At 63.7% G+C, this 16,288-nt stretch overlaps 1 protein-coding gene across 1 annotated transcript in view; it reads right to left on the minus strand.

Annotated features, from left to right (window-relative positions):
- EPHB4 (EPH receptor B4) overlaps positions 1-16,288 on the minus strand; it is a 36,990-nt gene that overhangs the window by 6,861 nt on the left and 13,841 nt on the right. The window contains 7 exon segments of the mRNA XM_065570396.1: positions 1,182-1,347; positions 1,916-2,037; positions 2,740-3,069; positions 3,309-3,464; positions 4,163-4,847; positions 5,822-5,892; positions 6,768-7,050. Coding sequence (XP_065426468.1) covers positions 1,182-1,347; positions 1,916-2,037; positions 2,740-3,069; positions 3,309-3,464; positions 4,163-4,847; positions 5,822-5,892; positions 6,768-7,050 — 1,813 coding nt within the window.

A 16,288-nucleotide genomic window follows, 5' to 3' on the forward strand; every position in this document is an offset into this window, starting at 1 on the left:
CCTTGGCACCCCCGTGCAACCATCCTCCTCGTGCAACCGGGCACCCCTGTGCAACCTCCCTCCTCGTGCAACCGGGCACCCCCGTGCAACCTCCCTCCTCGTGCAACCTGGCACCCCGTGCAACCATCCTCCTCGTGCAACCTGGCACCCCCGTGCAACCTCCCTCCTCGTGCAACCGGGCACCCACGTGCAACCGGGCACCCCCGTGCAACCTCCCTCCTTGTGAAACCTGGCACCCCCGTGCAACCTCCCTCCTCGTGCAACCTGGCACCCCCATGCAACCTCCCTCCTCGTGCAACCGGGCACCCACGTGCAACCTCCCTCCTCGTGAAACCTCCCTCCTTGTGAAACCTGGCACCCCGTGCAACCATCCTCCTCGTGCAACCTGGCACCCCGTGCAAACTCCCTCCTCGTGCAACCTGGCACCCCCATGCAACCTCCCTCCTCGTGCAACCGGGCACCCACGTGCAACCTCCCTCCTCGTGAAACCTCCCTCCTTGTGAAACCTGGCACCCCCGTGCAACCTCCCTCCTCGTGCAACCTGGCACCCCGTGCAACCTCCCTCCTCGTGCAACTTGGCACCCCGATGCAACCATCCTCCTCGTGCAACCTGGCACCCACCTGCAACCTGGCACCGCCGTTCAACCTCCCTCCTCGTGGAACATCCTCCTCGTGCAACCTGGCACCCCCATGCAACCATCCTCCTCGTGCAACCTGGCACCCCGTGCAATCATCCTCCTTGTGCAACCTGGCACCCCTGGGCAATCTTCCTTGTGCAACTTCCCTCCTCGTCCAACCTGGGCACCCACATGCAACCTCCCTCCTCGTGAAACCTGACACCCCCGTGCAACCTCCCTCCTCGTGCAACCTGGAACCCCCGTGCAACCTCCCTCCTCGTGCAACCTCCCTCCTCGTGAAACCTGACACCCCCGTGCAACCTGGCACCCCCGTTCAACCATCCTCCTTGTGCAACCTGGCACCCATGTGCAACCTTCCTCCTTGTGCAAGCTCCCTCCTCGTGCAACCTCCCTCCTCGAGCAACCAGGCACCGTCTGAACCTGGCCCCGGGGCTGCGTTCGTGGGGCCGGCGGGAGCATCGTCGCCCGTTGGAACCTGACGCTCCGGGGGGGCTTCAGGCCCGAGGGGGGCAGGGGTCGGGGGGGCTGAAGGGGGTCACTCACCACTGCCATGCATGGGGACAAGGAACTCTGGCCCGAATTCCCCGTAGCCGGCCTCGGAGCGGGCACGGACCTGCACCCCATAGGATGCCCCACGGCGCAGCTGCCCCAGCGTCAACCGGGCCTCTGACGCCTTCAGGAACATGGGGGACTCCCCGCCCGCCGCGCCCTGGGGGGGGAGGAATGGGGGGGTCGGTCCCGGCGCCGCAGCGCAGAGACCTCCCCTCCTCCCACTGCCCCCCCCCGTTCCTCCCCACAGCTCCCCCAATCCCCTCCCCTGGTCCCCTCCCCCACTGCCCCCCCTCCTGATCCCCTCCCCAACCCACTCCCGATCCTCCCCTCAGCCCCCCCAGCACCCCCACCCCCTCCCCTGGTCCCCCCTCAGCCCCCGTCCTGATCCCCTCCCCAATCCCATCCCGATCCTCCCCTCACCCCCCCACAGCCCCTCCTCTGGTCCCCTCACCCCCACTGCCCCCCCAATCCTCCCCTCACCGCCCCACATGCCCCCCAATCCCCTCCCCTGGTCCCCTCACCCACTGCCCCCCTCCCGATCCCCTTCCCAACCCCATCCCGCTCCTTCCCTCACCCCCCCACAGTCCCCCAATCCCCTCCCCTGGTCCCCTCCCCCCGCACTGCCCCCCTCACGATCCCTTCCACCTCTGATCCCTGACCCCCTCCCCCAGCTCCTTTCCATCCCCCCCAGACCCCCCTCCCTCCAGGAGCCCCCCCCCACTCACCTTCTCATAGTATTTCACCTCGTAGTCCAGGATGTGCCCGCTGGGGGGGTGGGGCACCGGCCAGCTCAGAACCATCCCGGTCGGGGAGAGAGACCCCTGGACCCTGTCCACGGGCGGAGGCACTGGGGGGAAATGCCAAGTCAGGGCTGTGGGGCGGGAGTGAGGGGCACGGGCAGAGCTGGGGGGGCAGGGCTGGGCTGGCAGGGGCTGCGGGTCGGGAGTGAGGGGCACCGGCAGAGCGGGGGGGGGGATAGGGCTGGGCTGGCAGGGGCTGCGGGTCGGGAGTGAGGGGCACTGGCAGAGCTGTGGGGGATAGGGCTGGGCTGGCAGGGGCTGCGGGTCGGGAGTGAGGGGCACCGGCAGAGCTGGGGGGGGCAGCGGGTCGGGAGTGAGGGGCACCGGCAGAGCTGCGGGGGGCAGGGCTGGGCTGGCAGAGGGCTCCGGATCGGGGGTGAGGGGCACCGGCAGAGCTGTGGGGGGCAGGGCTGGGCTGGCAGGGGGCTCCGGATCGGGGGTGAGGGGCACCGGCTGGGCTGGGGGGGCTGCGGGGCGGGAGTGAGGGGCACCGGCAGAGCTGGGGGGGGGGCAGGGCTGGGCTGGCAGGGGCTGCGGGTTGGGAGTGAGGGGCACCGGCAGAGCTGGGGGGGGCAGGGCTGGGCTGGCAGGGGCTCCGGATCGGGGGTGAGGGGCACCGGCTGGGCTGGGGGGGCTGCAGGGCGGGAGTGAGGGGCACCGGCGGGGCTGAGGGCTGCAGGGTGGGAGTGAGGGGCACCAGCCGGGCAGGGGCTGCGGGTCAGGAGTGAGGGGCACTGGCCGGCTCTCACCGTCCTTGTTGGTGGTGACGTTGACCGGCTCGGCCTGGGGCGGGTTGGGGCTCAGTTCCGACACCCCGTTGACGGCCTGGATCTCGAAGGTGTAGGTGACGTAGGGCTGCAGGCCCTGGACCGTCACCTCTTCCTCTGCCAGCCCCGCCGCGCTGGGGGCAAAGGTCAGGCGGGCGCAGCGCCGGCACGGCTGCCCATCGGGGCACTCGGAGCAGAGCACGTTGTAAGTCACGTCCTGCCGGCCCCCGTTCTCCAGGGGCTCGCTCCAGGTCAGCACCACCACCGAGCCGTTGATCTGGGGCACGATGCTGCGCGGGGCCGACGGGGTTGCTGTGGGGGGCATGGCGGGAAAGAGGTAGAACCCAGGAGTCCTGGCTCCCCCCCCCCCCCGGCTCCAACCCCCCAGGCTCCACTCCCCTCCCAGAGTCAGGGAGAGAACCTGGCTCCCAGCCCCCCCTGCTCTCACCCCCCAGCCCCCACTCCCCTCCCAGGGTGACTCCCAGAGTCCTGGCTCCCAGCCCCCCCTGCTCTCACCCCCCAGCTCCCACTCCCCTCCCAGGGTGACTCACTAGTGCAGGGGGAGCCGAGGGGGTCGGCGCTGGCACGGAAGTACCCGTTGCGGCAGGAGCAGATGGCGGAGCCGGGCACCGAGGAATGGCTATAGGGGGGGCAGGGCTGGCAGGACCCCTCACCCTGCATGGCCTTGAAGGTGCCAGGGACACAGGCTGGCGAGACAAAAAGGGTCAGACGGCGCCTTCCTGGGAAACATAGGGTTAAACGGCCCCCGCCCCAGAGGTGGCCGCATCTCAGCGCCGCTTGTCCCCCTTCATGTCTGCCCCTCCCCCCCATAGCTCGGGGGGGGGGGGCCTGGCCCGGTGTTCAAAGGCTCCTCTCCCTGGGGGCAGCTGCGGGGGGGGGGAGCGGGTTTCCTATTGCAGCTCAGAGAGATGAAAGCCCCCCCCCCCCCCCATGTGAGAGGTGCGACTGACCCTCCCGCTCCCTGGGGAGAGAACCCAGGAGTCCTGGCCCCCCTGATTTGTGGCTAGATCCCAGCACCTACTTCCAAGACCTGCCACTTGAGACCCCACGATTGTTCCCTGCCAGCTCAGAACCCAGGCATCCGGGCCCCCCCAGAACCCGAGCGTCCAGCTGCTCCAGAACCTGAGCGACTACTGCCCCCTGGAACCTAGGTGTCCAGCCCCCCCCCTGGAACCCCAGCAGCTGGACCCCGGAACCCAGGCATCCGGGCCAGCTCAGAACCCAGGCATCCAACTCCCCATCCCGGGAACCCAGGCATCCGGGCCGCCCCCCCCAGAACCCAGGCATCCAACTCCCCATCCTGGGAACCCAGGCATCCGGGCCACCTCGGAGCCCCGCATCCGCTCCCCATTCCCCGCAGAACCCTGGTGTCCGGGCACCTCACCTCGGCACTGCGTGTTCCCCTCGGCGGCCTCGTGCCCGGCCAGGCAGACGCAGCCGGCGGGCGCGTGCTCGGCCCAGCGCCCGTCCTCCCGACAGTACATGCTGAGGGGCCCGGGCCCCTCTGGCTCGGCCCCGGCCACGCAGGCGCCGGCCACGGGCGTCACCAGCTCCCGGGGCACCGTCTCCGGGAAGGCGGCCAGGCGGGCCACGGCCCCCGGGCACTTCTGGAAGTAGAGCCGGACGCCCAGCAGGGCCATGCAGGCGCCCTGGTCCTGGAAGGCCACGTAGAAGCCGGCTTTGGTGAGCGGCCCCAGCCGCAGGGTCTTGACATTCACTTTCCCTGTGGCCTCGGCCCCCGGGCGTTTGCGGGTCAGGTGCTCGGCCGCCACCGTGTCCACTTTGACCCAGGGGTTCTCCAGCCAGGGCGGGTCGGTGGCCGTGGCCAGGTCCCGCTCGGCCTCGTAGAAGAAGACATTGAAGGTCTCCTTGCAGGCCCGGGCCGGGCGCGGGAGGGAGAAACACTCCACCACCGTGTAGCGCAGCTCGGCGTAGACGTGGGCTGCCCCCCGGCGCGGCACGAAGCCACTGCGCAGCCAGGCCTCCCGGCCCGGCCCCTCCACCGCGCACACCTCGAACGTGCGCACCGAGTGCTGGCGTTCCTCGTCCAGCCCACTCAGCTCCTCCCACTGCCGGGGGGCACGGGGAGGGGGGGCAGGGAAAGGAGGGGTGCAAAGAAGGGTGGGAGAAAGAAAGGATGGAGAGAGGGGAAAGACGGGGTGCAGGGGGAGATGGGGTTCAGGGGGCAGAGAGCAGGGAATTTGGAGATGGGGATATGGGGAGATGGGGGATGGGGTGCAGGGGGAGATGGGGTGCAGGGGGGTAGGAGAGATGGGAGATGGGGTGCAGGGGAGGAGACGGGGCAGAGAGGGGACAGGGGATGGGGGGCCAGGGAAAGAGGGGGTGCAGGAAAAGGGGGGTGCAGAGGCATTACAAGGGTGGGAGAAAAGGATGGGAAAGATGGGATGCAGGGGGAGATGGAGTGCAGGGGGCAGAGAACAGGGAATTTGGCGATGGGGGATACGGGGAAATGGGGGATGGGGTGCAGGGGGAGGAGACGGGGCAGAGAGCAAGCAATTCAGAGATGGGGTGCAGGAGGAGATGGGAATGGGGTGCAGGAGGAGATGGGGTGCAGGAGGAGGAGATGGGGCAGAGAGGGGGCAGGGGATGGGGGGCCAGGGAAAGAGGGGGAGCAGGAAAAGGGGGGTGCAGAGGCATTACGAGGGTGGGAGAAAGGGAGGGGAAAGACAGGGTGCAGGGGGCAGAGAACAGGGAATTCAGAGATGGGGCAGGGGGTGGGAGAGATGGGGGATGGGGGGCAGAGGGAGGAGATGGGGCAGAGAACAGGGGAGGGAACAGAGTTCAGTCAGTGGGGGGGCCAGACACTCAGCAACCCCTATTCCTCCACAGCCCCCCCAAAAAACTTGCCCCCACACTCCCCCCCACCTCCCCAGAACCCACCGTGCTCCCCCATACCTGGGATCCCCCCATCTCACAGAGCCTGCGACCCGCCTGGCCCCCTCCCACAAAATATCTGACCCCTCTCCCCAGCTCCCCTCCCCCCGACCCCCACCTGCCACCCGCTTCCCGCCAGCCCTCTCACCTGGCCGTCCGTCTGGGGGTACGTCGTCCACTTCAGATCCGACGTCTCCAGCCGGGTGTTCAGCAAGGTCTCTGGGAGACAGAGAAAGGGGGGTGGGGGGAAGGTTAAGGTCTGGAGTGAGGGGGGGAGAACCCAGGAGTCCTGGCTCCCAGCCTCCCCCTGCTCTAACCACCAGCCCCAGCTCCACTCCCAGAGCCGGGGAGTGAACCCAGGAGTCCTGGCTCCCAGCCTCCCCCTGCTCTAACCACCAGCCCCAGCTCCACTCCCAGAGCCGGGGAGTGAACCCAGGAGTCCTGGCTCCCAGCCCCCCCTGCCCTAACCCCCTGTCCCCACTCCCTCCCAGAGCCGGGGAGAGAACCCAGGAGTCCTGGCTCCCAGCCCCGCTGCTCTGACCCACCAGCCCCCACTCCCCTCCCAGAGCCGGGGAGCGAACCCAGGAGTCCTGGCTCCCAGCCCCCCCTGCTCTGACCCACCAGCCCCCACTCCCCTCCCAGAGCCAGGGAGAGAACCCATGAGTCCTGGCTCCCGCCCCCCCCCGCTCTAACCCACCAGCCCCCACTCCCCTCCCAGAGCCGGGGAGCGAACCCAGGAGTCCTGGCTCCCAGCCCCCCCGCTCTGACCCACCAGCCCCCACTCCCCTCCCAGAGCCGGGGAGCGAACCCAGGAGTCCTGGCCCCCAGCCCCCCTGCTCTGACCCACCAGCCCCCACTCCCCTCCAGAGCCGGGGAGAGAACCCAGGAGTCCTGGTTCCCAGCCCCCCTGCTCTAACCCCCCAGCCCCCGCTCCCCTCCCAGAGCCGGGGAGCGAACCCCTGAATCCTTTCCCATGCAGACAGAATTCTTGCCCCCCCCCCCCCGCCCGCCCTGTGCACACAGGTGCTGTGGGGTGGTGGGTGATGGGTCATGACAGGGTGAATCTGAGGGTCCGTCCCAGGGGAGCCGCGTACGCCTGAGGTACACAGAGGCCTTCCCAGGAGCACACGGAGACGCCTGTCTCGCTTTCCTGCAGGCCGCCGCCTCCTTCGCATGGCTCTGGTGCCGCACGCTTGCACGGCCGTGCGAGGCTTCTGTCCCACTCGGGGGCCACACGGGGAAACCAGCAACTGTCCGGACTCCAGGACGGGGACTGGCTGGCTCCGGGGGCCGGGGAATGGGGCAGGGGCCTGTCCCCTCTAGGGGGCGCCGGCTCCCACCCGGCCCCAGGGCAGGGACTGGCTGGCTCAGGGGGGCGGGGAATGGGGCAGGGGCCTGTCCCCTCTAGGGGGGGCGCCGGCTCCCCCCCGGCCCCAGGACGGGGACTGGCTGGCTCCGGGGGGCGGGGAATGGGGCAGGGGCCTGTCCCCTCTAGGGGTGCTGGCTCCCACCCGGCCCCAGGGCGGGGACTGGCTGGCTCCGGGGGGCGGGGAATGGGGCAGGGGCCTGTCCCCTCTAGGGGGCGCCAGCTCCTCTCTGGCCCCAGGGCAGGGACTGGCTGGCTCCGGGGGGCGGGGAATGGGGCAGGGGCCTGTCCCCTCTAGGGGGCGCCGGCTCCCACCCGGCCTCAGCTCCAGCCCCCCCATCCCCAGCTGGGCCTCCCGGCTCCAGCTGCCAGACCGTGACCCCTCCCCCCCAAATCTGTGTTCTCCTCTGTCCTGGGCTAAATCCATGCCAGATGTGAACGAACTCCCGGCCGCTGCGCCCGCCCGGCTTCCCAGAACAGGGTGGGTTGTTCCAAACAGGAGAGGGCTGGGAGCCAGGACGCCTGGGTTCTCTCCTGATTTGCAGCCTGGGCCCCGGGCTGCAAGTTCGAATCCCGCCAGCCCCCCAAAGAATTGGGGGCGGGAGAAAGGGGTTAAATTCGTGGGCAAGGAGGGGAAAGAACCCAGGAGTCCTGGCTCCCAGCCCCCCTGCTCTGACCCACCAGCCCCCCACTCCCCTCCCAGAGCCGGGGAGAGAACCCAGGAGTCCTGGCTCCCAGCCCCCCTGCTCTGACCCACCAGCCCCCCACTCCCCTCCCAGTGCTGGGGAGAGAACCCAGGAGTCCTGGCTCCCAGCCCCACCCTGCTTTAACCCACCAGCCCGCACCTCCCTCCCAGAGCCGGGGAGAGAACCCAGGAGTCCTGGGCTGAAAGGCTGGGGGAGAAAGGATCAGAGCCAAAGACAGAAGTAAGATACATCTGCACAGGCCTTATGGGGAGCCGGGAGAAAGAGGGAGCGAGACAGGGGCTAATGAAGGAGAAAAGTCTGTCGCAGGAGCTGGGCAGCAGGGACACAAAGTTTTCAAAGGCAAAAAAAATGTTTGCTTGGCGGAACAAACCCCGAGGAAGAAAGAGCGGGAGGCAGAGAAAGACAAGCGTGGAAGAGGGTGGGTGGTGGGTTGTTGTTTTCTTTCTTTTTTTCTTGTTTTCCTTCACTTTTCTTTCCAGGCCTGTTGTCTCTTTCAACAGGCTGCTTTCACGCTCTGCTTCTTTTCTGCAGCAGATCTTGCGCGAAAGAAAGAAAGAAAGAAAGAAAGAAAGAAAGAAAGAAAGAAAGAAAGAAAGAAAGTACTTTGCCAAACCCACTTTTTGTTAGTGTAAAAAACGCAGTCAATCAAAACTCAGGAAAGAGGTGGGCAGACGGGGCATGTGGGACAAGAACCCAGGAGTCCTGGCTCTCAGCCCCCCCTGCTCTGACCCACCAGCCCCCACTCCGCTCCCAGAGCCAGGGAGAGAACCCAGGCGTCCTGGCTCCCAAAGACACAGAAACCTACTAAATCCCCCCAATTTTCACTCACCTTCCACCGCCTGAGTGAGGGGAATCCAGAGACAAAGAAGCCAAACCTCCATGGTTGGGGTCAGTCCCGAATTCCTTGGCGGGGGAAAGCTGCTATCGCGAAATCCTGATCAACCAACGGGGAGTGTGTGTGTGGGGGGGGGAGTAAATTCCCAATCGGGGAAACTTTACTCCAGAAAAATAATCTTTTGCCTGGAAAAATGGCACCCCAAACCGCCTTGATCTGGGACAAGTGAATCCCCCGGATTTTCCTCTCTCTGGAAGGACTCTGCTACCCCCAGATAGCCTGAAAATTCGACCCACCAGAATATTTACATCCTAATAAATGACCAAGTCTGGAAAAGATTAACCTGTGAATAAATTTCTGGCATGGAAAAATCAACTCCCTCCCTCCACAATTTTTTTCTAATCTAGAGGAAATTCTCCCTAGGCTAACAAGCAAATGAACCCCCCAAAATGTCCCTAATCTGGAAAAACCAAGCCCCCAAGTGCCTTTTGTCGAGCACAAAATGGACACCCCATTTTCCCCTAATGTAGGGGACAATCACTTTTTTCCCCAGTCTACAAAAATGGAAACCCCAAAATGTCTCCTAAGCTCCAAAACTTTTAATGCTCCATTTTTGCCCGGTCTAGAAAGTTTTAACTCCTCACATTTGTCTCACTTCTTCAGATGCATCCGAAGAAGTGAGGTTTTTACTCACGAAAGCTTATGCCCAAATAAATCTGTTAGTCTTTAAGGTGCCACCAGACTCCTTGTTGTTTTTGTAGATACAGACTAACACGGCTAACCCCGATACTTGACACATTTGTCTGACTCCCTGATTCCCCCAACTCTCGAAAAAGGAAACCCTGCTTTTCCCCGCCCCAATCTAAAAAAAAAAAAAAAAAACAGAAATCACCCAGATCCAGAAAAATAAACCCAGATTTCTCCCCAATCTAGAAACAATTAAATCCTGATTTCATCCCCATCCAGAAAAAAAACAAACCCAGATTTTGCCCCAATCCAGAAAAAATAAACCCAGAAATCACCCTGATTTAGAAAAATTAAACCTAGATTTCCTCCGAATCTAGAAAAAAAATTAACCCAGAATTCACCCTGATCCAGAAAAATGATTAAACCCAGATGTCTTCCTGATCCAGAAAAATTAAACCTAGATTTATCTGCAATCTAGAAAAAAGTTAAACCCAGATTTCATCCCAGTCCAGAAACAATAAACCCAGATTTTGCCCCATCCAGAAAAAGTAATTTAGATTTCTCCCCAATCTAGGAAAAATAAACCCAGATTTCTTCCCAATCTAGAAAAAAAAATACATCCAGATTTTGCCCTGATCCAAGAAAATTAAACCCGGATTTCTTCCTGATCCAGAAAAATTAAACTGAGATTTCTTCTTATCTAGAAATATTAAACCCAGTTCTCACCCCAAGGTATAAAAATAACCCAGATTTCTCCCCAGTCAAGGGGGGTGGGAACAAACCCAGATTTGCCTCGCAATCTAGAAAGAATAATCTCAAAAATAAGTTTCTTGTCTGGGGCGGGAACCAAGTTTCCCTACAAACGTGGACTCTAGCAAATCAATGGAGCCAAACTCCGTACGGCTAGAAAAACTGGATTCTCCAAAACTTTCCGGCCCTGGCAAAAAGTTGGTTCTGGAGAAATTCCTGAGCCGGGATCCCCTACAAAAGTCCGGCGTCTCGGCGCTCCCGAAAAGTCTTAGGTCTGGAGCAGTGGGTCCGGAAACCTCTCGAGTCGGGGACCCCCGGCAAAGGGCCCGTCTCTGGAATAGCTGGTCCCGAAACAATCCCGAAACAATGGGCGAGTCCAGAAAACCGAAGCGGCCCGGCCGGACTAGACGCGCTCCCACGAGCCGGTCCTGAGTGGGGTGAAGAGGCCTGGCCCCGTGGACAAAGGAAGCCCAGGAACTGCAGACATTGGAGGGGAGGGGGAACCCCAAGATTTTTGGAGGCAGCTGGAAAAAGAGGGAAAGAAAAAAAACAACTAGTATCCGGGGGGGGGGGAAGGCATCTGCGCTTGGCTTGGGAGCCTGCCCCCCTTCCAGCTCTTTGCAAGAAGCACCCCCTATTTCCTCCCTGGTCCCCCCAAATCTGCAGCCCCCCCAAACGTTTGCAAAACTAAGCCAAGCCGGAGCCAGGTGTCAGCAGACTAAGCAATTGCTCAGGGCCCCGTGCAGCTCAAGCGGGACCCCAATATTTGGGGCCCCCCAAAATATATAGGGACCCCCAAAATGGGCTAGCACTGCCTCTGGCCGGTGAGCCCCCCTTTCCCTCACACCTGGCCCACCTGGCTTTTGAAGATGTGCCCCCGAAAAGCTTTGCCCAGTCCCCCAAAGTGGCTCCCTCAAAGGGGCCCCCAATCTTTCTGAGAAACCCCCCGAAACTCTTGGCCGAGCTGTAGTCTCCCCTCCCCCCGGAAATCCCGCCCACCAACGCTGCACCCCTAAGCCTCGGCAAAGATCCCCCCAACCTTTGCAACGCCCCAAAGACTCCAGGGGGACCCCTGGATCTTTGCGAGAAGCCGCCCCCCCAAAACTACTTTCCGCAAACTCTTTGCAATAAGTTTCACACACACACACACACACACACACACACACACACACACCGGATCTGCGCACAACTCAGCCCCACCCCCCAAAATCTTAGGGCCCCCCAGAATGAGTCTTCGCCCTGGCCGACAGCACCCGGACATCCTGGCTGGGGGGGACCCCAAAGCTTTGCAAACCCGCCCCCCAGCCACAAGTCGCTGCCCCGGGACCCTGTCCTGAGCTCCCGGGTGCAGAGCGGTGGGGATGAAAATCCCCCCCAGGCCCCCCACTTTCACTCCCGCCCTGGGGATCCCCCCAACCCCCCGCGCAGCCCCCCAGTTCCCCCCGCTCACCCCGGGCTGCGGCTCGCAACTTTCTGAGCCCGCTGCGGGAGGGAGGGGAGGGGTCTGCGGGAGGGGCGGGGTGTGGGGGGTGTTTACACAATGGGGGGGGGACAAGGGGGGGCGTAGGGCTCGTGTGTGTGTGTGTGTGTGTGTGTGTGTGTGTGTGTGGAGAGGGTTGTTGCACGATGCGCTGTGTGTAGCGGGGCAGCGCGATGTGTTGTGTTGTGTGTTTCTGTGTGTGTATGTACTGGGGTTGTAGCAGGCTCTGTGTGTGTGTGTGTGTGTGTGTGTGTGTGTGTGTGTGTGTGTGTAGAGGGGTTGCTGCAGGCTGTGCTGTGTGTATACAAGGAGCAGTGTGAGGTGTTGTGTTATGTGTGTCTGTGTGTGTATGTACAGGGGTTGTTGCAGGCTCTGTGTGTGTGTGTGTGTGTGTGTACAGGAGTTGTTGCAGGCTGTGTGTGTGTGTAGAGGAATTGTTGCAGGGTGCGCTGTGTGTACCGGGGCAGCACGATGTAGTGTGTTGTGTGTCTCTGTGTCTGTCTGTATACAGGGGTCGTAGCAGGCTGTGTGTGTGTGTGTGTGTAGGGATTGTTGTAGGCTGTGCTGTGTGTACAAGGGGCAGCGCGAGGTGTTGTGTTGTCTTATCTGTGTCTGTGTGTATGTACTGGGGTTGTTGCAGGCTCGATGTGTGTGTGTGTGTGTGTGTGTGTAGAGGAGTTGTTGCAGGCTGCGCTGTGTGGGTGTTGGTCCTGCTTTGAGCAGGGGGTTGGACTAGACACCCCCGAGATCCCTTCCACACCGATAGTCTATGGTTCAATGTGCCAGGGAGCAGCACAGCATGTTGTGTTGTGTTGTGCTCTGGGTGTGTGTTACGGAGGGAGGTGCAGTTAAGTGGACGTGTCCCCCCGCTGGCTGCCATGGGAACATGTGTCAAAACCCCAATACTGCCGACACCCGAGGGTGATGTGGCTGCATCTCAGCGCCAGGCAAGGGGTCCCCGTGTAACCAGCTGCCCCGCCCCAGAGGTGGGTGCATCTCAGCCCTGGGCGAGGGGTCCCACGTCCCCTCGCTACTCAGAACCCACCCTCCCCCCTCACATCTGCCCCCCAACACTTCCCTTCTAGCAACCCAGGGCTGGGTGGCAGGGACTGCGGGTCGGGAGTGAGGGGCACTGGCAGAGATGGGGGGCCCAGAGCTGGGGGGGGGGGCAACTCTTCACATGATTCCCTGGTCAGAGGTGGACGATGAAATGTGGAGGGGGACTGGGAGCCAGGACTCCTGGGTTCTCTCCCTCATTCTGGGAGGGGAGTGGGGGCTGCTGGGTTAGAGCAGGGGGGGTTGGGAGCCAGGACTCCTGGGTTCTCTCCCTGGTTCTGGGAGGGGAGTGGGGGCTGGTGGATTAGAGCAGGGGGGGTTGGGAGCTAGGACTCCTGGGTTCTCCCCCGGCTCTGGGAGGGGAGCAGGGGCTGGTGGGTTAGAGTGGGGGGGGGGGGGGCTGAGAGCCAGGACTCCTGGGTTCTCTCCCCAGCTCTGGGAGGGGAGTGGGGTCTAGTGGTTAGAGCGGTGAGGGGGTTGGGAGCCAATGTGGCCAGATGAGGAACATCTGGGCAGATGTGTCCGACAAATGAAGGAACATCCCTGCCCGACCCCCCCCCCAACTCTTCTGGTGCCCCTCATTCCCGACCCGCAGCCCTGCCCCCCCCCCCCGTTTTAATTGGAAGCAGCCCCGATTTATGGGGCGATTGAAGCAGACGGGCTCCCCCCAACCCCCAGCATGGCCTGGAATTAATCTATCTCGGCAGCCTCTGCCCCTCCTTGGGGTGAAGGGGTTGAGCTCCAGACCCCCCGCCCAAGGGGTCTGTTTCCTGACCCCTCTGGCCTGGCAGGGCCGGGCGGGGAGATAAAGCCGTGGGAGCCGGGGTGGGGGGCAGAGTCTATCTGGTGCCTCCCAGGGACCCCGGGGGAGGGGGGGAGTTTCCATGGGGCTGGGGGCAGGATCGGGGATAACGAGCTTCTGGGAAATGAGCGTTCATTGGGCTGACTCCCAGGACCAACAGGTCTCTGTTGGGGGGGGCAGCGAGGACACGGCCCCCATAACCCGCCCCACAGCCCCCTCTGCGCACGGCCCCTCCCGATCCTCCCCGGCTAGTCACACGGCAATCACCTCAGTCTGTGCTGAGATGGGTATAAAATCTCCATCCTCCCCACCCCTCTTCCCCCCCACACTCCCGCACTGTGGGGCCCAGGGCCAGCGCCACCCTCACAGCTCCCTGCCCGGTGACCCCAGCTGTTATAACCACCCCGATCTCAGCCAGGGAGCCCGGACACCTGGGTTCTCTCCCCGGCTCTGGGAGGGGAGTGGGGGCTGGTGGGTTAGAACAGCGGGGGCTGGGAGCCCGGACTCCTGGGTTCTCTCCCCAGCTCTGTGGTGGGTAACATCTGCCTACAGATGGGGTGCAGAGACCGGATTCCCTCCTAGCTTCTCTCAGGTCTGCCCCCCTTGCCCTGCCACCACATGGGCTCTCCAGGGCCTGTTTTTCTTGGGCTGGCTGGAGCCAAGCAGGAAACGTGCTCAGAGAAGAGCGAACCACAGCCCCCACCCCCTGCAACGCGCCCCCCAGGCCAGTGCCGGGATGTGGGGGAGCCAAGGGGCCTGGACACTCTCTCTCAGCCCCTGGGCACCTCCCAGCTCCCGGGGGGGCTCCTGCCCAGCACGGGCAGTCATGGCAAGGCCCAGAACCCAAGCATCCGGGCTCCTAGCCCGCCTGCTCGACCCATTGGTCCCTGCTCCTGGTTTCTATTCTCTGGGCAGTCAGGAAACTCGCTTTGTTCTGCCGTTTCCGTGGGAGGGGAGCGGGGTCAGGGCAGGATGTGACACCTCATTTCCCCAGCTTCTCTGGCTCCGCCAGGCCCGTGGCCCCTGCCCTGCCCACGGCTCCAGCTACTCCAGCCCTGGCCTCTTCCAGAACAGAGCAGCTCCGCCCCACCCCAGAGGTGGGCGCATCTCAGCGCCGGGCGAGGGGTCCCCGGATAACCAGCCACCCTGCCCCAGAGGTGGGCGCGTCTCAGCGCCGGGTGAGGGGTCCCTGGATAAGCAGCCGTCCCGCCCAGAGGTAGGCGCATCTCAGCGCCGGGCGAGGAATCACACCTCCCCTGGCTCCCCCAGCCCTGCAGGAAGCTAACAATTATCTGGGCAGATGAATGTCTGGCACCAGAGGAGGAATTTCCTGGACAGAGGAAAAAATAAAACATAATAGATTCTGCTGACTGTCAGATTACACCGGGGAAGGGAGGGGCTGGCAGATCGGGGGGCATGTGATCTTCTTGTGGCCTCCGTGAATTTAGGGACAAATAAACCCCAAACAGCCCAAATCTATGTAGAGCAGGGGGGGCAGGGAGCCTGGACTCCTGGGTTCTCCCCGGCTCTGGGAGGGGAGTGGGGGCTGGTGGGTCAGAGCAGGGGGGAATGGGAGCCAGGACTCCTGGGGTTCTCTCCCTGGCTCAGGGAGGGGAGTGGGGGCTGGTGGGTCAGAGCAGGGGGGACTGGGAGCCAGGACTCCTGGGTTCTCTCCCCAGCTCTGGGAGGGGAGTGGGGGCTGGTGGTTTAGAGCAGGGGGGGGGCTGGGAGCCAGGACTCCTGGGTTCTCTCCCCGGCTCTGGGGAGGGGAGTGGGGGCTGGTGGTTAGAGCTGGGGGGGCTGGGAGCCAGGACTCCTGGGTTCTCTCCCCGGCTCTGGGAGGGGAGTGGGGGCTGGTGGGTCAGAGCAGGGGGGCTGGGAGCCAGGACTCCTGGGTTCTCTCCCCGGCTCTGGGAGGGGAGCGGGGGCTGGTGGGTTAGAGCAGGGGGACTCTGGGATGCAGGACTCCTGGGTTCTCTCCACAGCTCTGGGAGGGGAGTGGGGGAAGGGAGAACTCCTCGATTCCCACCACCTTATTTTCACAAGGGGCGGGGCTCTTTATTTCCCTTTATCACATGATAACTGGGAGACAATATGGCCTCCACCAGGTTGGCATCACGACCTGAACACGTGACGCATGGAAGCCCCCCAGGCCAGAGAAACAAAGATGGCCGCGCCCATGGGGGTACAGTGCAAAATGGCTTCGCCTGTCGCCTGTCACGTGATGCAGGCAGAACACGTGTGTGTGTGGGGACCAATGACTGCGTTCTGCTTGGCGCCAAGCCTTGCGCGTGCTTATTAGAGGAGATGTTCCAAAATGGCGTCTCCACTGTCACCTGATCGGTGACGTCCTCCCGGGGCCTGACGCTACCCGTGGCGGACATGCGCAGTAGTGACGCCCGGCGGATGAGCGCGGGCTAAAGACGTCACGTGCGCGACCAAAGTTCGCCACGTCAGGCACGCGCAAGGGCCGCCCCGTCGCTTCCGCCTCTTGTGGGTGCGGAGCATGCGCCTTGGCGCGCCGCGCGACTTTTTTCGCCCTCCGTTCCTGGCGCATGCGCGGTTAGTGACGCAGAGTCTAAGCCAGTCCGGGGCGCCGGGGGGGGGCCCGGCGGGACCATGTCCGGGGTGCAGGCGCATGAGGGTGGCGAACGAGAGACACAGCAAGAGCATCACCCAGCGGGGGGGCCTGCACCCGCGCCCCGGTACGGGGGCTGCACGTCGGGAGTGAGGGGCACCGCAGAGCTGGGCTGGGGGGGCTGCGGGTCGGGAGTGAGGGGCACCGGCAGAGCGGGGGGGGGGGCAGGGCTGGGCTGGCAGGGGCTGCGGGTCGGGAGTGAGGGGCACCGGCAGAGCTGGGGGGGGGCAGGGCTGGGCTGGCAGGGGCTGCGGGTCGGGAGTGAGGGGCACCGGCAGAGCTGGGGGGGGGCAG

The sequence above is a fragment of the Chrysemys picta genome, chromosome 16 (assembly GCF_011386835.1).
Source record: "Chrysemys picta bellii isolate R12L10 chromosome 16, ASM1138683v2, whole genome shotgun sequence".
Classification (NCBI taxonomy): Eukaryota; Metazoa; Chordata; order Testudines; family Emydidae; genus Chrysemys; species Chrysemys picta.